Raw genomic sequence first — 24,020 nt, 5'->3', positions numbered from 1 at the left:
TTTTTAGAAACATACCTTCTTAAAAATGTTTGTTTACTTCTGAATTTTTTCATGTTTTTGTTTAAACAACCCCAAGAAACCTAGAATAATAATCTATCTTGAAAATGTCACAAAGTATCTAACAGTGAGCCAGCCCCAAGAGACCCATTTCCATGTCTCCTCTTGGGTTTCATTAACCTCTGCCTGATTAAACTGAGACTTAGGAGACATGAGACCTCCAATAATAACACCAAGAGAGTTGGGGCAAATACAAAGTCAATTTTGGATATTCAAGGACCAAATTTTGTGTGTATGTTTGTGTGTTCACTATCTTGAACACCAGCTTCTTAATGTGCAAATGTGTACACAGTTAGGCAATCATCATCCAGACAAGAATAGAACACTTCTACCATTCAGAAAGTCCCCCCAGGCCCCTTCTACCAATCAGTGCCCACCACCTGAGGCAAACACTCCCTGCACTTCAGCTACTGACTACTTTTGCTTATTCTTGAGTTTTGTATAAATGCATTCATATGATGCCATATCTGGGAGATTCCTCAATGGTCTTGAGTGTGAGAATGACTATATGTTGCTATGAATCTGAATATGCCATAATTTACTGATCCATTCTGCTGTTAGTGGTCATTCTGGGAAAGCACACACATACCCCTCCCCACTTACCATTTAAAACTTTCCAGTAGCTTCCCATGTGGAGTGGACTAATATCCCAGGAAGAAGAGACAAGGTCTTACTCTTCTATTCCTAGAACATGAATATGTAATAGGAACTTTAACATGTGTATTTGACGAATGAATGCTATAACTAATTCATTAAAGGAATCCATTGATGTTTAGTAGAGATTAAGTAAGAACTGCCTGGGTAAAGATCAAAATCAGGGTAGAAATGACTGATTGAGACTGATTTTTCTTTCTCTCATTTTTCCTTAATTTAAGGTGATATATATCATGAGAAATTCCAAAGATGTTCTTGTGTCAGGTTACTATTATTGGACTATAACAAACTTTTCTAAGAAACCAGAGTCACTGGTTCCTCCAAGGCTGCGGTGAGTGTTCTGTGACATATAGATCTGCTTCCTTTACACTATTGGTCTTTCTCCTAATTTTCTGGGATCCCTTTTGAATTGTTTATCTGTATAGATTCACATACAAGAGAAAGCAGACAATGCTTGACTTTGTGAGTCTGGCTTGTTTCAATTACCCTGCTGGTCTCCAGTTCCACCCATTTTCCTGCAAATGGCATAATTTAGCTCTTCTTTATGACTGAGTAAAATCCATCATGTGTATGTACCACATGTTCTTTATCCATTCATCAGTCAGGGGACACCTAGGCTGGTTCCCTAACTCAGCTGCTGTGAATTGAACTGCTATCAACATGGGTGGTGCATGTATTGCTATAGTGTGCTGACTTTAATTGTTTTGGATAAATATCAAAGTCTGGGTCATATGGTGGTTCTATTCCTAGTCTTTTGGGGAAGCTTCATACTGATTTCCATGGTGGTTGTTCTGAGTGTATATAAGTGTTCCTTTTCACCATATTTCTACCAGCATTTATTATTATTTGTGTTCTTCATGATTGCCATTCTAAATGGGGTGAGATACAATCTCATGTACTTGGAATTGCTTTTCTCAGCTTGTTAAATATGTTGAAATTCTTTCCATGAATGTGTTGGCCATTGCATTTCTCCTTTTGAGAAATGATTGTCATTTACCCATTTCCTCATTGGGTTATTTGGTTATTGGGGTTAAGATTTTTTAGTTCTTTATGTATTCTTGATATTAATGCTCTATGAGAAGAGTAGCTGGCAAAGATTTTCTCCCATTCTCTAAGCCCTCTCTTCTCTGTCTCATTTCCTTTGCTGTACAGAGATTTTTTTTTTAACTTGAAACCATTCCATTTATCAATTCTTGGTTTTGTTCCCTAACAGAAGTCTTACTGAGGAAGTCATGCCTGAACCTACACATTAAAGTGTAGGTGCCCGGTTTTCTACTAGTTAGTTACAGTGTTTATAGTCTAATTCCTATGGTTTTGAGCCACTTTGAGTTGATTTTTGTGCTGGATTTAGCGTTATTCTTCTAATGTAGATACTCAGTTTTCTAAGTACCATTTTATTAAACATGCTGTGTTTTCTCCAATATTTGCTTTCAATGTCTTTGTTAAAGGTCCAATGACTCTATGTGTGGATTATTTCTGTATCTTCTATTCTCATCAATTGATCTGTGTCTGTTTTAATATTAGCACATTTTTTATTATTATACCTCTGTAGTCTGGTTTGAGATGGGGGAATGTGATAACTTTGGTCTTCTTCTTCTTCTTCTTCTTCTTCTTCTTCTTCTTCTTATTATTATTTTGCACTGGGTATTAGACTCAGGGCCTTGCAGTTGCTAATCAAGTGCTGTGAGCCACATCCCCAGCCCTTTGTCATTGCTCTGAATTGCTTCAGCTAAGCTTGGTCTTTTATCTGTCATTTAAGTTTTGGAACTGTTTCTATTTCTGTGGAGAATGACATTGGTATTTGATGGGGATTGCATCAAACCTGTAGATTTCTTCTGGTAATATAGCAGTTTTAATTCTGCCTATCCAAGAACATGGGAGGGCTTTTTACTTGTACTGTCTTCTTCTTCAATTTCTTTCTTCAGTGGTCTGTGATTTTAAATGTGAGAGGTCTTTCACCCCTTTGAGGAGATCATGCCTAGGATTTTGTTGTTTCTGTTGTTGTCTTTTTGTTTGTTTGTGTGTTGCCCGTGATTGGACCCAGGGGCACTTAACCACTAGGCACATCCCCAGCTCATCTTTTTGTATTTTATTTAGAGACAGGGTCTCACTGAGTTACTTAGGGACACATCAAGGTTTTGAGTCTGGCTTTGAACTCACAATCATCCTGCCTTGCTGGCTCGGATTCCCCCTGGCCCCCGGGGCTTGGGCCCAGCCCTGGTTTCTTGTGTGCACGCCAAAGAGGCCAGCTCCCAAGGCCTTGAGAGATTTGTGGTTTCTGTTTTCATATTTCAGCCTATAACGGTCATGTGGGAACGTCTTGACCTGCTTGGGTCTGATAAGGTTCCTGATTGAAGGCTTAGTATGAGTCGACAAGAACCATTTGTTCCCCTCCGTCCTTGCTCCCGCCTACCAGTAACTTTCCATTCTATCTGCAAGAAATATATAAGGATGAGCTGAGATAATAAAGAGAGTCTTTCCTGGATGAAGAACCTTGGTGTCCTGTGAACTCTTTTAACCCCGACGTCTCTCGCCGGACTCGGTCCATTTCGCCGGACGCGGCACTGCCTCAGATTCCTGAGCTGCTGGGATTACAGGAGTGAACCACCACACTAAGCTACCTAGGTATTTTTTAGACAATTGTGGAAGAAATTGTATTGCTGATTTCTTCCTCAACAGATTAATTATAGTTATGAAGAAAAGTGCTTAAATTTTGTATGTTGATTTTGTATCCTGCTACTTTTTCTAAATTTGTTTATCAGTTCTAAAACTGTTTTGGGGAAAGAGCTTTTTGGATCTCAAAGCATAGCATCATATTGTCTGTGAACAGTGATATTAGGCTTCTTTTTTTCTTACTTCTGATTATTTAAATTTCCTTCTCTTGCCAGATTTCTCTGGCTAAAGTTTCAAGAACTCTATTGAATAGGTATGCTGAGAGTGGACATCCTTGCCTTGTTCCTGATTTTAGAAGGATTGCTTCCAGATTTCCCCAGGTTGGCTTGGGTTTGTCACATACAGCCCTCACGATGCTCACTGAAGTTCCTCTGTCAAGGCAAATTCCACTGATGTGGGGAAATACATTTGTGGATTTGCATGTGTTGACCCAACCTTACATCCCTGGGTTGAAATCAACATGTTGTAATGTACAATCTTAAAGTTTTGAGATGAACACAACATGTCCTGTGTATAATTTTAATATTAAATAGGATTTGCTGACATTTTAATAAGGTTCTCTGTATCTATGTTCATCAGGAATATTGGTCTGTGGTTTTCTTACTTAATATGTCTTTGTCTGTGTTGGGTTATCAGTATGATACTGGTTTCATAGAATGAATTCAGGAATGATCCCCCTCTCGACTTCAGTACCTAGTTTGAGGAGCACTTATCAACTATACATGAATAGAGCTGTCAGGATGTTAGAGTGACAGGGATGGCACAGCACCTGTTTTGATAGTGTGTAACCTGCACACCTGTGCCTGCCCCACAGTGCCCTATGGATCATGGTTTGATCACATTCGTGGCTGGATTTCCATGAGACACAGGAAGAATGTCCTACTGCTAAGTTATGAAGAGCTGCAGAAGGTGAGCCCCCTCTCATGGTCAGTGTCCACCACTCCCCACCATTCTTGCTCCCTTCCCTGCCCCTGGTCCTCAGTGACTCCACTCCACCTCCCCTGTCAAAGCTCAGCCTCTTGGAGGTCACTAACAGTGGATGAAACCTTGGTCTCTAGAGCTCTACTTCTGTGACTCTCTCCAAGTTCCAAGTTCTTTCTCCATGTCTTCCAATTTATTGCATCTGGCAACATCAAACCATGCCTTATGCTAGCACCTGTAGCAGTCAGGATTTTGTGGGCAGGACCTATAATGCTGACAGAAACCCAGTCATCAGAAGGGACTGGGTAGAAAGCATTAATCTGAGAGTTACATCCACCTCTCTGGCATCTCTCCCTCACTGACGGGGGATATGAAATATGAGAAGCCACTTTGTGTAACTATCCTGAGGTGTCACGGCTGGAATAACAGGAGAGGCCTACAAATGATGCTCAGCTCATGTGAGGTGGGTCCCGGGTAGAGCTTCGACTCAGGAATGACTCCCCATGATCTCTAGCACAGTGTGGTGACTACGGATATCAATAATTAATTGTGCATTTCAAAATAGCAAATGGAGAGGATTTTGAGTGTTCCCAACTATATGAATGATGTGTGTCTGAATTTTTAGATCAGATCATCACACACTGAAAAGGTACTTATTCTACCTTTACTTTTCTTTTAGAGCAGAAAAATTACACAATGAACTACACAAAGATGCACAGTTCTCCATATGAATTTAATAAGTCCAGACACAATTGAAAACTTTTGAATTTTTTGAAATTTGTTTTCAGAATTATTAAACAATGTAAAAAAAAAGTAAGAGAGGGAACAAACCTATAGAGAACACTTGTCCTGTGAGTGGGTCTTGGGGACAGAGAAGATGCCACAGGCTCAGGCATCTGCTTCCCCTGGAGAAAAGACTGGTCCCCTTCCTGCAGCTGCTTCCTGTTCTGCTGTGTCCTCAACATGAACTCAGTCCTCTCCAAGGAGCCTTGATGTCACCTTCAGCCACCTCAGCAGCAGGCTCCCACATGTCCTTTCAATTCACCTCTCAAATCACACAACACGTTTTTTAAAATTATTGCCACAGTTGTGTGTCTTCTTGTAATGGATTGACTGGGGCTCATGAAAATAAAAACTAATGATAAAGCACTTTCATCTTAAAAGGAAGGTCTAGGATTACAAGCAAATTTTTAGTTCTTATACGGATCAATTTCCTTGGTGTGATCTCCCAGGAAAATACATCAATAATCGTGGGGCTCAAGTTTATGAAGATATGAAAAACCCCTATGTGTCATTCAAGTGTCAATTAAGGGACACAGTAGCACTTGGTGTAAGGATTAGCCTTTAGGGGATTGGTATCCTTGCCTTATCTTGCATTCTTTTTTTTTTAGGGTCTATTTTTTTCTTACATGCATGACAATAGTGGAATGCATTACAATGATAATTATCCATTCACAGCACAGTTTTTTGTGTCTCTGTATTTAAAGTATGTTCACGCCAAATTATGCCATTATACATGAGCATTATTATTATTATTATTGCATTGCAATTCTCATTCTTAAGAGTCTCTTTAGAAATCCCAACACCTGCCTTTGGTGTGTCCTAAACTCAACCACACTGGAAAACCCATGTTGAGCTTCATTCACATCATGCACATCCTTTATACCCCTTCTATTTGCCTGTTTTTCTTTCTCCCTCCTTCTGGCATCCATTTCAGTCCTTTCTCATTTTGAGATGTCATTCTTTTCCTCTTTCTCCCCCACACCCCTCCTAACACTTCCATTCTAATTTCCCATCTGTGCTGTCCTTCCTGTTCAGAGCATCACTCTTGATTGTTCACATTTTAGGACCCAAGAAGCACCATAGAGAAGATCTGTCAATTCCTGGGAAAAAAAGTTAAATCCAGAAGAACTGGACTCAGTCCTCAAGAATAGCTCCTTCCAAGTCATGAAACAAAACAAGATGTCCAATCTTGAAATACTGTCTGAAATTCTCGCTACTAAGCATTTCTTAATAACAAGAAAAGGTAAATGCTTTAGAGTCAGAATGTATGGGAATACTTGGGGGGGATTCCTGTGTTTACCACCCAACACTAAGTGTGAAGGGGTTTGAGCATATTAATTTTAATAATTCTTGGCCAAGAAAGCTTCAAATCTGCCCTTATGGGAAAAATGTTTTCATGGTACAGGAATGGACTGCAAGTACCCAGAGAAAGTTGATTCAGTCATGGAGAGGAGGGTGGGTTTTGTTGATGGTCATATCTAGGCTACTCCACTGGTGACTTACCATAGAGAACTGCTCTTTTAAAAAAAGTGATATACAGTGAAAATTTCAATTGTAGAAAGTAGGGAGTGGGTCGTATGTTATGAGACATTGTAAGGCCTCCTTCCTGTGGGGAAAGATGAATCATAGCTATACCCTATTAAAAATGTCTGCTGCAAGTACACACAGAACCTGTGCTTCCAAAATTCTTCTGATTCACATGTTTCTGCAATGGTAAATCATGGAATAAATATACTAAATGCTTCAAAGATATTTAAGTGGTCAGGATTCCTGCCACCCAGTACACCTGGAGCACAGAGCAAGAAAACCGAGGACAGGGCTAGGGATAGAGCTCAGTGGGAGAACACATCTGTAGCAGAAGAAATTAATGAAGATTGATCTACAGATGAAGATATCAATGAAAATGGGCATAAGAATGAGTGTTTATAGGAGAGCCATTATGTATTAGACATTCTACTACTTTATGTTTATATGCTTGTATTATTTATAAGCATATATTACTTTAAATATTGTTGTATTAAATAATTAGATTGCTCTACTATGTGAAAATTAATTTATATGATAAATAAATTAATACTGTAATCACATAAGTAAAGGGTATGACTCCCCTGCAGATATTGGGGAGACTTATGTCCACACCTTTAGCTTCAATTCCACCCCCACCACTTTCATACTGGATAACCCTGCCAGTGCCTTTTTTAAATCCTTGTCTCTCTCTTTTTTTCTTACAGATCTTCCCTCTCTTTTTATTATATCAGAGCACCCCCCCACACACACACATACATTTTCCCATTACTCAGCTCTAGCTTCCGCATATGAGCAAAAACATTTAACCCTTCTCTTTCTGGCTTTGGCTTGTTTCACTGAGCATGATGTTCTCCAGTTCCATCCATTAACTGACAAATTCCATAATTCCATTCTTTGTTATGATTTAGTAATACTCCACTGTGTATATATACACTACATTTTCTTAATCTGTTCACCTGTTGATAGGTGCCTGTGTTAGTTCCAAACTTGGCTCTTGTGAGTTATGCTGTTATATACATTGGTGTGGCTGTACCACTATACTCTTCTAAATTAGAGATGGATAAATACCAAGGAGTGGAATAGCTGGGTAATCTTAGGGTTCCATTAGTATTTTGAGGAATCTCCATGCTACTTTCCAAAGTGGTGGTACTAATATGCAGTTCCACTCACAATGTATGAGTGTACCCTTTCCACAGCATTTATTATTTGTGTTCTTGATAATTGTCATTCTAACTACAGTGAGAAGATATCTCAATATATTTTTGATTTGCATTTCCCTAATTGCTAGGGATGTTGAACATTTTTTCTTATATTTGTTGGCCATTTGTATTTCTTCTTCTGATAAATATCTGTTCAGTTCTTTTGGTAAAATGGATAACTTTATTGGAATGAGTCCATTTGTCAGGAGTGTGGTGATCTTTACATATAGTTCCTCTGAAGCACCCTCTGCCTACATTTGTCACCAAGTGGTGACCCAAGTTCATGCTCTCTGCTGGATCCCACAGTGTCACCAGAGTCCATGCTCAGTACTGAACTTCAGTCCATGCCCTGTCCTGGACCACTGCCATGTCTGAGGGACAGCCAAACCCAGGATCCACTGGATGACAGTGATCTCTTGATGACCCTGGAATCCAGCTCTCTGCTGCAGTAGACTTTTTCTAGTGATAATAAAGTTAATCCTCTGTAAATGGAAAACTCTGAGTGACTCTGGAGTCAGAGCTGCACTGGCTACAGTTATACTTACTGCCCCTCAGCTGCATGTTGTGTAATGGTCTGCAGTTATTCTTGGTGACACATGAGGCTCTAATTGTACTGTTTACAATCTGTTCTTCCTGTTCGTCCTACTGTTGTGGTGTTCCAAACATGTCAATGAGAGAGATTCCACAAGAAAGTCATAAAGTAGATCCCTGTAATTCATCTTATATAAAAGTCAATGCAAAGTGGGTGAAAGACCTAGAATCAGACCAGAAACTTTGTAACTGCTAGAAGAAGACATAGGATCCACTCTCCAACATAGAGTTGCAGGCACTGAATTCCTCAATAGGACTCCTAAAGTTTTAGAAATAAAAGATAACAAATAGAAAGGCATCAAATTAAAAGAGATCTGCACAGAAATGGAAGTAAGTATGTGAAGATAGACAATGATAAATGTGAGAAAATCTTTGCCAGCTACCCTTCTGACAGAATGTAGAAAGAACTCAAAAAAATTTATCACCAAAAACTCAAATACTCTAATCTATAAATGGGAAAATAAACTCAACAGATATTAACCAAAAGATTACATACAGTGGGCCAGCAAAAAATAGGAACTAATGTTCAATATTCTTAGGAATCAGGGAAATGTAAATCAAAACCACAATTAGGTTTCATCTTGCTCTTGTTGGAATGTCAAGTATGAGGAATGATGATAAATGTAGTTGAAGGCATGGGAGAAAGAAGCATGTTTGCACTGTTGGTGGAAATATAGTTAGTACAACCACTATGGATATAGAAATGGAGATTTTTCAAAAGGTTAAGAATGGAGCAACCACGTGACCCAGGTTTATCACACCTTGATATTTATTCAAGAGAATGCAGTCAGCATACAGTATAGCAATTCATGCACACCCATGTCTATACTGTTGAGATTCACAATTACCAAGTTAAGAGAATAAACCTGACAACTGTCAACTGAATGGATAAAAATGTGGTATATATACACAAAATATGTTTATTCAGCCAGATCCACCCACACTGGCCTCTGCAGGGCCCAGGCGCACAGTGGGCCAAGTCCACCCCTTTTCTGGTGGGGCAGACACTCACCAGAGCCAAGCCTCTGGTGCAGGACCACCCTTTCTGACCAGTGGACTACTGTGGGGGGCCAAGATTCAGCCCAGACTTCTCATACCACTCATGCAGGATCCAGGATCTCAGTAGGCCCAGTTCACCCCTCTCCGGGCAGGGCAGACACCACCAGAGCCTAGCCTTTGGTGCAGGGCCACCCCTTCTGACAGCAGACTACTGAAGGAGGTCAAGCCCAGTGGCCCAGATCCCCCCACAGTGGCCTCTGTGGGGCCCAGGCACATAGCATTCCTGGTAATATCTCAGATCCGCACTGCAAGAAAGGAAGACACATAAATAACATGGAAAAACAAGGGAGGAAAGTGCCCCAAACAAACCAGAACACTATAATAAAGAACCCATGGGCAATGGAGATGATGAAATGTCAGATAAGGAGTTCAGGAGGCTCATAATTAAAATGATCCATGAATTAAAGAATGACCTAAATGAGCAAATACAGGCAAAAATTGATCACTCCAACAATGAGATAAGAGAGCAAATACAGGTAGCAAAAAATTACTTCATGAGAGGGATAGAGACCATGAAAAAAAAACAGTCATAAATCCTTTAAATGACTGATGCAATAAATCAAATAAAAAACTCAATAAAAAGCATAACAACAGACTAGATCACTTGGAAGAAAGAACATCAGATAATGAAGACAAAATATACAATCTGAAAAATAAAGTTGATCACACAGTGAAGAAAGTTAGAAATCATGAACAGAACATCCAAGAATTATGGGACAGCATCCAAAGACCAAATCTAAGAGTTATTGGGATAGAGTAAGATTCAGAGTTTCAAACTAAAGAAATGCACAATCTCTTCAATGAGATAATACCAGAAAATTTCCCAAACATGAAGAATGAATTGGAAAACCAAATACAAGAGGTTTACAGAACACCAAATATACAAAATTACAACAGACCCACACCAAGGCACATTATAATGAAAATGCCTAGCATACAGAATAAGGATAGAATCTAAAAGCCTCAAGAGGAATCAGATCACATATAGGGGGAGACCAATTCGTATCTCAGCAGATTTTCAACTTAGATCCTCAAAGCCAGGAGATCATAGAACAACATATACCAAGCCCTGAAAGAAAATGGATGCTAACCAAGAATCTTATATCCAGCAAAACTAAGTTTTAGATTTGATGATGAAATAAAACCCTTCCATGATAAACAAAAATTAAAAGAATTTACAACTAGAAAGCCTGCACCACAGAACATCCTCAGCAAACTATTCCAAGAAGAGGAAATGAAAAACGATGATGAAAATCAGCAGAGGGAGGGATTACACTAAAAATAAATCCAATTATAAGAGAAACAAGTTATGTTAAATACTAAAAATATACAAAAATGGCTGGGAATACAAATAATGTCTCAATAATAATCCTGGAATGTTAATGGCCTAAACTCATCAATAAAAAGACATAGACTAGCAGATTGGATAAAAAAAAAGACCCAACAATCTGCTGCCTCCAAGAGACTCATCTTATAGAAAAAGACATTCACAGACTGAAGGTGAAGGGCTGGGAAAAATCATACCACTCACATGGACTGTGGAAGCAAGCAGGGGTTTCCAACCTCATATCAAATAAAGTAGACTTCAAACTAAAGTCAATCAAAAAGGATAAAGAAGGGCACTACACACTGCTCAAGGGAATCATACAACAACAAGACTTAACAATTATAAATATATATGCCCCAAAGAATGGAGCCGCTGTGTTCATCAAACAAACTCTTCTCAAGTTCAAGAGTCAAATAGGCCACAACACGTTAATTTTGGGTGAATTTAACACACCTCTTTCATCACTAGATAGATCTTCCAAACAAAAGCTGAACAAAGAAACTATAGAACTCAATAATACAATCAATAATTAGAAGTAACTGACATCTATAGGATATTTCACCCTTCAACAAGTGAATACACATGCTTCTCAGCTGCACATGGATCCTTCTCTAAAATAAACTATATATTATGCCACAAAGCAACTCTTAGCAAATATAAAAAGTAGAGATACTATTCTGCATTCTATGATATCATAATGGAATGAAATTAGAAATCAACAATAAAATAAGAAATAAAATCCGCTCCACTCCTGGGAACTAAATAATATGCTACTGAATGAACAATGGATTACAGAAGACATCAAGGATGAGATTGAAAATTTTTAGAGGTGAATGAGAACACAGATACAACATATCGAAATCTCTGGGACACTATGAAAGCAGTTCTAAGAGAAAAACTCATTGCATGGAGTTCATTCCTTAAAAGAAGAAAAAGTCAACAAATAAATGACTTAACACCACATCCCAAAGCCCTAGGGAAAAAAAGAACAAATTAACACCAAAAGCAGCAGAAGGCAGGAAATAATTAAAATCAGAGCTAAAATGAATGAAATCAAAACAAAAGAAACAATTGAAAAATTGACAGAACCAAAAGTTGGTCCTTTGGAAAAAATAAATGAAATTGACAGACCATGCTAATGAAGAGGAGAGAGAAAACTCAAATCACTAACATACAGGATGAAAAAGGAAATATCACAACAGACACTACAGAAGATAATTAGAAATTATTTTGAAAACTTGTACTCCAATAAAACAGAAAATATTGAAGGCATCAACAAATTTCTAGAGTCATATAGTTTGCCCAAATTGAATCAGGATGATCTACATAATTTAAAGAGATCAATTTCAAGTGACAAAATAGCAGATGCCATCAAAAGTCTACCTACCAAGAGAAGCCCAGGTCCAGAGTTAGACATTTTACCATCTAGAAAGTGCCCCCAGGCCCCTCCTACCAATCAGTGCCCACCACCGGAGGGAAACACTCCCTGGACTTCAGCTTCAGCTTACTTTTTGCTCATTCTTGGGTTTTGTATAAATTTATTCATGCTGTGTTCATGCCATACCTGTGAGATTTCTCGATGGTCTTGAGTGTGTGAATAACTGCATGTTGCTTTGAATCTGAACATACCATACTTCATTCATTTGTTCTACTGTTAGTCCTCATTTTGGGAAAGCACACAAATCCCTCACCACTTACCAAATAAACCTTTCCAGCAGCCCCCATGTTGAGTAGAGTAATACCACAGGAAGAAGAGACAAAGTCTTCTTCTTCTATTCCTAGATGAATATGTAATTGGATCTTGTAAATGTAGATTTGATTAATGAATGCTCTAGCTAATTCATTAAAGGAACCCATTGATGTTTAATAGAAATTAAGTTTCAATTGCCTATACCAAGTTCAAGGTGGGAAATGACTGATTGAGACTGATTTTCCATTCTCTCATTTTCTTTCATTTATATATATATATCATGTTTCAGTCAGCATGATTTTCACCAGTTCCATAGTTTTACTGCCAAATGCCATAATTTCATTCTTCCTTATAAATTAGCAACTATCCACTGTATGTGTGTGTGTATATATATATACACACAACATATATATAATGTATTTTTAATCCATGCACCTATTGATGGGTAGCTGTGCTAGTTCCAATATTTGTTCTTGTGAGTTATGCTATTATATTCATTGATATGGCTGCATCACTATAATATTTGACTTTAGAAATGGATAAATACCAAGGAGTGGGATAGCTGGGTCACATGGGATTTTTATTTGAAGATTTTGTGGGTAACCCATGCCAATTTCCAGAGTGTTTGTACTAATTTGCATGTCCACCCATAATGGATGAGTGTCCCCTTTCCCCCACATCCTCCCCAGCATGTACTATTTGTGTTCTTGATGATTGTCGTTCTGACTGGAGTGAAAGGAAATCTCTATGTAGTTTTGATTTGCATTTCTGTGATAACTAGGGATGTTGTTGAACATTTTTTCATGTATTTCTTGGCCATTTGTATTTCTTCTTCTGAGAAGTATGTGTTCAGTTGTCCTGGCAAAATTGTCAATTGCTGGAATAAGTTCATGTGTCAGGATTGTGTTGACCCTTACATGTACTTCCTTTGAAGCACCCTCTAGTCTAAATTTGTCCCCATTTGTGACCCATATTCAAGCTCTTTTCTTGATCACACAGTGTTGCCAGATGCCATGCTCAGTACTCAACTTTAGTCCATGCCCTGTCCTTGGACAACTGTTATGTCTGAGGGATGACAGAGTCCAGGATCCACTGGACTACAGTAGTCTCTCTGTGACCCTGAGTCCAGCTCTGTGCTGCAACACACTTGTTCACTGTGATAACCAAGTTCATGCTCTGTAAATGGAAAACTCTGTTTGAATACTGAGTTAATGTTCCACTGGCCACAGTTATTCCTAGTGCCCTTGAGTGCCTGCTGTGTACAGTCTGCAGTTATCCCTGGTGGCACAGGAGGCTCTCACTGTACTGCTACAATCTGTTCTTCCTGTCTCATTCTTTAGCTGGGGTGTTCCAAACATGTCACCCAGGGAGATTCCACAAGAAATCGATGAAATAGATCCCTGTACTTCTTCTTAATATAAAAGTCAAAACTTAGTGGGTCAAAGACCTAGAATTAGACCAGAAACTTATTAACTGCTAGAAGAAGACATAGGGTCAACTCTCCAACATAGAGTTGCAGACACTGACTTCCTCAATAAGACTCCTAAAATGTAGGAAATAAAACAATGAATTAACAAATAGAACGACACCAAATTAAAAGAGTTTTGCACAGCAATGGAAGAACTATGTGAAGAAAGATGTTAAATGATGGGAGATAATCTTTGCTGGCTACTCTTACAGAATGTGAAAAAAAACTAAAAAAAAAAAAAAAGAAATTAAAAACCCATTAACACCAAAAAATAAAATACTTAAATCTGTAAATTTGCAAATAGACTTAACATGCATTTCCCACAAGAAGAAATACAGATGGCCACCAAATATATAAAACAATGTTTAATATTCTTAGCAATCAAGGAAATGCAAATCAAAAATACAACAATATTTCATCTTTAGTTAGAAGGTCAAGTATCAAGTATAATAATAAATTTTGGTGAGAGCATGGAGGAAAGAGCATCCATGAACTCTTGGTGGAAAGAGAACTTAGCAAATAAGAATGGAGCCACTATGTGACCCAACTCCAACACACCTTGGCATCTATTCAAAGGAATTGACGTCAGCATCCTGTATAGCAATACATGCACACCCCTGTTTATTCCAGTGAGATTCACAATAACCAAGTTAAGGAATCAATCTCTCAATTAATGAAGGGATTTAAAAAATGGGTTATGTATATATAGCAGAAAATTTTATTTGGCCATAAAGAAGAATGAAATTATTTCGTTTGTAGGAAAATGGATCAATGTGGAGAACAACTTGTAAAGTTAGATAACTAAGACTCAGAAGGTCAGTGGTTGTATATTTTATCTCATATGCAGAAGACAGAAAGAAAAAAGGAAAAAGAAAAGAGTAATAAAAAATAGAAGAGACAGTAGAGTCTTTGAAATGAATCGGGGAAGGAAGAAGAGGAGGGAAGGGGAGAGTGTGGGTCAAGCAATGAAAGAGACCACATTTTTCTGTGTGCATGTGTGAATATATCACCACGAACCCAAATCTTCTGTGTATCATCATGGGCCAATACCATATTAATGTGAAAGAAAACAGAATCTTACTGAAGGTCATAACCCTTACAAGGGGCAGAGGTCCATTGTTTTCCAAGTCTTCTGTACAAAACAACCAATCACAGGTCAATCAAAATTGCCATTGATTGGGACAGAGGTGAGAGGGGGCAGTGGGTCAGTTTTTATCTTCTACAAAAGTGAAGATATTTCTGCCAGTTTTTATTTAGAACATCTTACAATGCAGCTTTCAATCCAGTGGAGAATTTGTGAGCATCATCATGAGGTAGACTGTCGGGGACCATTCTGACACGTGATTGGGTGACTCCCGTTAAGGGTCTGAGGCGCTCTGGCTGTGTCGGAGCTTTCCCGACCCTTTCCTGATGAGAGAGCCCATCCGTGTGGGGGTGTGCCTGACCACTGACCCCGGGGACCCAATCACTGACCCTGACCTTGGAGTGCAGCCCCCCCTCAACCTTCATTGGATGGAATTCTCCCCTGAATCTCTTGTTCCCCAAATAAAAGACTACTCCCCGGAGTGTTCACTCTCTCTCTCTCCTGCTAGCCCAGAGTAATCCTCACTGCCCTGCTGGGCGGCTAGAGGCGGGAACCAGGGAGGTGAGCCGTCGTCTCGGACCTAGCAATATAAATAAGGTAACTGGTTTGTGTGTTTTATTTCGATCTCTTCTAACTAACTTTATGCCTAGAACCTCATTAATGAAACCACTGCGCAGGCCGCGTGGTAGAGTAGACTAACCTGCAATCCTCGGGTTTCCCCATATTAGTGGGCACATGAGCTAAATGCTTCACTTGTGTCTGTGACTGGGGGTGTTTCATACCCATGTTTCATAGATGCACAGCACAGAAAGAAAGCAGGTGTTCAACCTGCTTGTGTGTGTTGGATGGACAGTTCGGTTGAGTATGAATGTGTTCGTGCACATGATTTTGAGTAGTTTTATAGAACCTCCCTCACATTTTTCTGCCACTGAATGTTGGCTTTTGACATATCCCACTAATCTGATAAAATTCTCTTCTAGCTAAATGTCTGTTAACTGATGAATGGACAGAAAGTGTGTGGCACATGTAAGCAATGGAATTTGTTCCATCTAAAAAAAAAGTATGAAGTCCTATTATTTATGGTCACACAGAGGGACTTGCATGACACTATCAATGAAAGGAGCCAGCCACAGGAACAGCAATACTACACTCTCAGTGGAAAAGAGGACCCCAGAATAGTAGAATAGTGCTGACCAGAGACCAGGGGTTACAGGGGAGACAGAAGGAGGGAGCTTGGTCAATGTGGACAGTTTTACCTGCATGTTGAGGAATATATTGTGTTGTTCCATGGAGTGGAGCAGGTGAAGGAGTGGGCAGGATTGATCTGATTCCTGGAATCTCTAAATGTCACTCCCAAGCTCTGTTGGGACATTGTGTTGGTTAACTTAATCTTGCTGTATTCAACCATCATGGAAGGAGATAATTTGGGTAAATTTAGGTCAAATCAATCTTGTATTTTAGTTCTAGATGAGTCACATAAGAAATGATGAATATGTTCAGCTCCAGAGTTAAACAGAAACCTGACCAACGTTTTAGGGCCACAATGAACAGAGATACTATGATGCATTCTGTGATAACTAGGGATGTTGAACATTTTTTCCATACATCTCTTGGCTATTTATATATATTTCTTCTTCTGAAAATTAATTTTCAGTTCTCCTGGTAAAATTGTCAATTTTCTGGAATAAGTTCATGTGTCAGGATTGTGTTGACCCTTTTATATAAAGTTCCTTTGAAGCACACAATTGCCTAAACTTGTCCCCATTTGTGACCCAAGTTCAAGCTCTCTGCTTGATGACACAGTGTTGCCAGATTCCATAGACTCAACTTTAGTCCATGCCCTGTCCTTGGACAACTGTTATGTCTGAGTGACAGCAGAATCCAGGATCCACTGGACTACAGTGGTCCTGGGTGACTCCACTGGCTACAGTTATCCCTAGTGCCCCTTGTGTGCATGCTGCATATGGTCTGCAGTTATCCTTGGTGGCTGATGAGGGTCTAACTGTACGGTTTACAATTTGTTCTACAAGGAGTCCATCTACTGGGGCTGTTCAACCATATGAACCAGGGAGATTCCACAATACAGGGATGAAGTAGATCCCTGGATTTCATCTTAATATAAAAGTCAACCCAAAATTGGCTGAAGACCTCAAATTTGAACAGAAACTCTTTAACCACCAGAAGAAAGCATGGGGTCATGTCTCTGACATATAGTGGCAGGTATTGACTTCCTCAATAATACACCTAAAATTTAGAAAATAGAACAAAGATTAACAGAAAGATACCAAATTAAAAGAGTCTGCACAGCAATGGAAGCAAGTATGTGAAGTAAGATGCTAAAGAATGGGAGAAAATCTTTGCCAGCTACTCTTCTGACAGAATGTAATAAGAACTCAAAAAAACACCAAAAACACGATTATTTTTTAAATACATGTCAGTGGAATGCATTACAATTCTAATAATTAATTAAATATTTAAAAAACACAATCATGCCAATCATTAATACATGGGCAAATATGTTTCTCACAAGAAGAAATACAGATGGCCCACAAATATATGAAACAATATTCAATATTCTATAAAAAACAATAAGAATTCATCTTCAGTTAGAATGTTAAGTATCAAAAATAATAATAAATTCTGGCGAAAGCATGGGAGAAGGGAAATTTAGGCACTGTTGGTGCAATTAGAAGTTTGCACAACCAGTATGAGGATAGGAATGGAGATTCATCAAACATTAGAAAGGGTACCACCACATTACCCAGCTCTGTCTGTGGTATTATTCAAAAGAATTCCAGTCATCATACTATACCACAATACATGCACACCCAAGTTTATACCAGTGAGATTCACAATAAGTAAGTTAAAGGAATCAATTTGTCAACTGATGAGTGCATAATAAATGTGGTATATATTCATCAGGAAGCTTTGTTCAGCCATAAAGAGGAACAAAGTTATACCATTTGTAGGAAAATGGATAAAAATGGAAATCATTTTTTTAAGTATAATAAGACAGAATTAGAAAGACAATGTTCATATATTTCATAACATATGTAGAAGGTTGAAGGAAAAAAGAAAATAGCAGAGACAGTACAAAGGTAAATGAAAGAGACAGGAGAGTCTTGGGAACGAATCACGGAAGGGAGGAGTGGGTGGAAGGGGAAAGCTTGGTCCAGCAGTGAAGCAGACCTCATTACGCTCTGCGCATGCATGAAGACATCACCACAAGCCCCAGTATTCTGTGCAATCCTAATGCACAATAGATCCCTCTGTGTGGGCTGCTTGCATAACTCTTTCCAATGCCTTTATTTTTGTGATGTGGGAGGGTTTTCCATTTGGTCATGGAAAATTTTTTTAAAAATACACATATTTTGTTTATAGAATATTTAGTTTGATAGAAATTCCTGTGATGCTGTTTCAATAAAACAGAATTTGATTGTCACTTCTGCCACTGAGTAATATCATCATCTTAAGTAATTACTAATTTTACAGATGCTCTCTCTGTGGTCAGTCTCTCAGGGTTGAACTGTTAGCTTCTATATTTACTGTGCAGTGTATACTGCTTTGTGCCCTACTTTACTTTTCATAAAGCAATTACAATAGAAACTTACTCATAAATTAGTTGTACTATCCGTGATACAATGTGGCAAGCAATAAAAAAATATCTAGCACATATTGAGTGCTAAGAAAGTGTTTTATTTAGCATTGTTGGCAATTTTGCTTCTAAAACTACAACTAATAACAATAAAATGAACATTGTAAAACAATTCTACTATAAATCAAAATCCCCAAACTTCATACGGCCTGCAAATGTATGAACCCACTTTATTGATGGAGGAACTTTGCCCTAAAAAGTTAATCAACCATTCTAAGTTCTCCCTGCTGGTAAATATGTGTTGGGGATCAAAATTTCATGTCCTCTTATTCTGGCATGAGCTAAGTCTTATGACATTGTCGTTGTGTGGACAGAATTTACTGATTTTTTGTGGGTCTTGGTATCTATCCAGGTAAAACTGTATTTTATTTATGGAGAGTGAACAGTTTGTTGATGCCTAGTGGATTCCTCCAGAAAAGCATGTGAGAACAATTACTGAGATTTATATTGTGCATAATTTTGTCTGGACCCTTTATACTGGAGGGACAGCTTGGCTGGGTATAGAGTTGTTGATGCAGAGGTAGGGTTGGCTCAGTGGTAGAGCACTCATGGAACATGTGTGAGGCCCTGCGCTTAATCCTCAGCACCACATAAAAATCAATAAATAAAATAAAGGTATTTAATCCTCAGCACCACATAAAAATCAATAAATAAAGTAAAGGTATTGTGTCCAACTATAACTAAAAAATAAATTTTAAAAACTTATTGGTGCACACACTTATATGAATAGTTTCATAGCATCTTCCGCACTGTTTTCTGCCACTAAATCTTAGTATGACATATTTGAAATCTGATAAAATTGGTAGCTAAATGTCTGTTAAGTGTTGAATGGAAAAATAGAGTGTGGTACATATAAGTAATGCAATCTGGTAGTCTAAGGAAGGCAGGCACACAATGCTATTTCTTAGGGCAGCATGGATGGACATGCAGGACATTATAAGTGACATCAATCAGTCACAGAAAAGCCCACACTACACTTGTAATGGCATATAGAAAAGATGACATCGGAACAGCAGAGTGGTGCTTAACAGACACAGGGATGGTAAGGAGCAGAGGACGAGGGAGTTTGATCAGTGGGTATGGTTTTACAGGTAGACTGGAGAAATATGTCCTGGTGTTCCATGGCACAGTGTGCCATATGGTCAACAATAATGCACCATATGTGTCCAATTAGTTAGAAGTTAGAAGTAAGAGTTATTTATAACTTTGTCCTTTAGGAAAGCTTAGAGTTATCAGGTGCTTCAAGCTACATACTTTTACTTGGATATGAATTAGCATTGACTATTCAGGGTAAATGTTTCCCTTTAATGTTTGCTCTATGGATATATCAGGATAAGATCTTTTTTTTACTTTTTTCATACATGACAATAGTGGAATGCATTACCTTTGTTATTGTATTTATTTTCTCTTGTTGAGAAACTTTGGGTTCTTTTTTTCAGAAATTGCAATTATTTCTATGTCTATCTTCTATATATAATCATTTTCTAAAAGGGTGTTTATTTTTAAACATAGTTTTCTTTTCTTCTTGCATCACTATGTCTATATACCTTCTTAAATTTGATGATTGTGAATATGGTGGCAGTCCTTTGAATCACATCTTCATTTATGATGAATTTTAGTGCTTTTACCTGTTTCTAACTTTAGTTCTATAGGTTTCTGCATAATATCCTTCTGTTGAACGGGTCAGAGTTTCAGGTAATTGGGGTAATACTTGCCTTTGTTCTCAACAGTGAGGGGAACTTATTCAGATTATGGCTATATAAATCCAGAGAGAGGGGAAGAGGGAACAGAGAGAGAGAGAATGATGGAGGGAGGTAGGGAGGGAGGAGAGGGGCTAGAGGTGGGAGAGAGGGGGACATGGTGGGAGGGAGGGAGGGAGGAAGGGAGGAAGAGAGAGAGAGAGAGAATATGAATATAGCTATGATGATTCAGGAATTCATGCGTCATTCTTTTTAGACAGCCCAAAGTACTGACCTATCAACATCACGAAGGAAAGGGTTTACTGCTTGTTTAATTTTACCAAAAATAAATGCCATGGAAGACACAGCAGGCAAATTGCATAAAGCAAGACATTCTCCATGGTGCTACCTCTTAGTTGTCCATATTCAGAGCTTGGACATAGTGAGTGGCTGTAAGAGGAGCCTGAATTAACAATGAAGACTGCCATCAGGCCTCTGATCACATCATGGACCACACAGGAACAAGACAAAGGAAGAAGCTACACCAAGCCCAGATAATCAGCACATTAGAAGATCTTAAAGAAGGAAACTCATCCCTACTTGAAAACAGAACAGTCACTGGAATAAATTCATTTACTTCACTCTCAAAAGGGCCCAGAATTTGAGGCCAAGCTCTTGGGGAATGAGAAGGATTGACGTTCTTCAGCTAGGAAGCCAAGGAAGATGGGAGGCTCTCACCACAAAGCCAAGAGAGGGAACCCAGGTGCTGAAGGAAGAGAGGGAGGGAAGCAGGACTGGGCTGGGAGTGGGCAGAAGGCACCAGAACCGGAGACCTGTAGGTGGCGCTCCCGAGGCCTGCTTGGCCCATTGTCTTACTTCACTTTGTTTTGCTGTATTTATTTTGTTATATTCAGGATGAGATAACTTGGGTACATTGAGGTCAAATTATCCTTTTATTTTAGGTCCATTTACATATGTTTTAAAAGTTCTAAACATAGCACTTGTTTTTTTTTATGCTATAAAAACCACTGGGAATGAAAATAAATCTGAGTTAGAAATTTCACTCTTCCAGATCATCATCATAATAAATTCAAGAGACACAAGTAATAGAAAGGAACCTCAACTGGTTCTAATTTTTATTTCTTGTTTTAAAAATGAGACACAATGGTGGGATATTCATTTTAATTTTGTAGGCCTCTATGTGTTTGAAATATTAGTAAGATTATTCAAAAGCTAGGATGTGGTGAAGTAACTAGGGAAATTCTAGTAATTTTCAACAGGCAAGTGATTAGAGAAGAAAAACATATAATTCAAGTAAGCAGAATGGCAAATTGGTGTTTTTTTTTTTTTTGACACAGCTGTATTGTTATACATAGTGTTGAGTTCTTCTGTAAAAACTTATCCATTTGCAATCAATTTTATGTCACGATCCCTCTTTCTCTGCTGGGCACCCCCCTTACCTATTTTCTTCCCTCTAACCGACTAGACTTCCTTTTACTCATCTATTATTTTATATTTCATTGGTTTTTTATGTTATCCTATCTTTTCCTTCCTTTTCTCATAGAAATGGTTTTTATATTAAGAACCTCCCAATATTGTAAATATCCCAAGACAGGAAACAATGTTAGTATTTCTAAAAGATCCAGAATTTTTGGACACTACTCCCATGGGAACAGCTCTTTGGGGAAACCCGCCATCTTCTCTTGGTATAATTTATCCAAGGCTTCAGCTTGGGCCACTGTGAGGTGATTCTTCCAGTCCCCGCAGATGCCTGGTAAAGATGAAGTAGACACAGATCAGATCTAGGGAGAGGTCTTAAGATGGCTACCTCCTCCCTGCTCTGTCAAGACAGCAGAATGAGCACTGGGTCATTGGTGAGGCCTTCTCCCGCTTGGACACCATGCCCATTTATTCGTCTATCTGCCTGGAAAGTGTGTCCTGACTTCCCTCCATTTTCAAAGCAATCTGTACAGAATCCATACGCAGTGAGGCTGGGTATAAATCAGAAGATCTGGACTATAACTAATTCTGACCACTTGGGTTTGAGCACTTTGATGCAAGACAACAAAATTTCTGACCTAGATGATCAGAGCAGGTCACAACTAGTCTTTTTGCTTTTGGCCTTTCTTTGTGAGAAGTTCTTCTGCACATGGCACCATGTGGATCCATTGGCAGAGCCAGTGGCTCCAGTCACTTCTGGCTCATGTCTCCCCAGATTTCCAGTCTCCTTCAGCCAAGTTCCCTGGTGATGTTGAGGCTCTAGGTGTAGGGTCCTTGTTGATTCAGACTCCATCCTGGGACTGCCCATTGGCTCTCTCAGCTCCATGACACAGTCTTCTGATTCAGCCTCAAGCTTGCCAGGCTGCCCCCTCCTCAGGGTGTTTACCTTTCCTGCTCCTCACCAGAGTGCTGTCCTAGCAGACACATTATGTCATGTCCGTTAGCCTAATTCAACTGTTGACTCCAGTGCAGGGACTCACTGGGGCTCTCAGTTCTAACCATACAAATCCATCCTTGCTGATTTCACAGCAATGACCAAAATGATATGTTCTATGTATTTCCTTTTTGAATGTTCATATGGTATGCATTTCTCAAATATTAGGACATCTAAAAAATTTATACACTATACAAGATTTAATACTTCAAGGAATGACACAGTAAATGCTTAAGAAATAATTTTTAAAATGATTAAAATGACCATGGAATTTGATAGATATCATTATCCAAAGTATGTGTATGAAGACACAAATTGGTATGAACATACTTTATATACAACCAGAGATATGAAAACTTGTGCTGTAAAAGTGTAATAAGAATTGTAATGCATTCTGCTGTGATTTATTTAAAACAAAAAGAATGAGTAATATACTAGCATTATACCCTGTTTCACAGAACAGAGTTTAAACAATGCCCTGTCAGGGTTACCCTGTGGGAAAGTGGTGGGGGTCAAATGGAAGCTAAAGTTACGGGCATAAGTCAGACCCTTTCCTTATCTGATTATAGTGCCATTTTATGTATCATAGGAATTCATTTTCACATACCAGGCCAATCAAACTAATTATCAGAAAATATAACAATATCTGTTGTATATGCATGTAAACATTATACTCATATGAATATAAACAGGAATGTCTAATATGTAATTGTTATCCTATAACCACTGATTCATTGATATCTTCGTCTTTAGAACAAGCTTTCTTGACTTCTTCTGCTAGGCATGGGCTCTCCCCCTGAGGTACACCCCTAGCCCACTCCTGTTTTATGGCTCTGTGCTCCAGCCTCACTCTGTGGTAAGAATCCTGATCTTTTGAATATCTTGTGAAGCATTTAGTATAAATACTCCATGGATTGCCGTTTCAGATACATGTGAACTGGGTGAATTTTGGAAAAACTGGTTCTGTGAGTACATGCAGTAGACATTTTCAATAGACATGAAACTGAAGGTGTAGATATAATTCATCTTTCTTCACAGGAAGGAGGCCTTCCAATGTCTCATAACAAATGACCCAGTCCCTACTTCACCTATTGGCTCATTCTCTATGTATCTCTTCTTTAGGGCAGTTCTCTATGGTAAGTCAAAGTGGTGTGGCCCAGACATGACCATCTCCAAGACGCACTCTCCTGCCCTGAAGGAATCGGCTGTCTCCAGGGAC

At 38.7% G+C, this 24,020-nt stretch overlaps 2 protein-coding genes across 3 annotated transcripts in view; both read right to left on the bottom strand.

Moving 5' to 3' along the window:
- LOC308637274 (sulfotransferase 2A1-like) overlaps positions 1 to 24,020 on the bottom strand; it is a gene marked incomplete at its 5' end in the record, with an annotated part of 104,357 nt that overhangs the window by 54,368 nt on the left and 25,969 nt on the right. The window lies entirely within an intron of this gene.
- Positions 21,472 to 24,020, bottom strand: part of LOC308638140 (sulfotransferase 2A1-like) — a 28,488-nt gene continuing 25,939 nt past the window's right edge. For both annotated transcript variants that reach the window (XM_081275247.1, XM_081275250.1), the window contains exon 7: positions 21,472 to 22,138. In XM_081275247.1, the coding sequence (XP_081131373.1) occupies positions 22,026 to 22,138 (113 nt within the window). In that variant the 3' untranslated portion in view covers positions 21,472 to 22,025. The remainder of the gene's footprint in view (positions 22,139 to 24,020) is intronic.

The sequence above is a fragment of the Spermophilus citellus genome (genome assembly GCF_964194105.1).
Source record: "Spermophilus citellus genome assembly, chromosome: 18".
In the NCBI taxonomy this organism is placed as follows: domain Eukaryota; kingdom Metazoa; phylum Chordata; class Mammalia; order Rodentia; family Sciuridae; genus Spermophilus; species Spermophilus citellus.
This window is presented reverse-complemented; position numbering and strand designations above follow the sequence as displayed.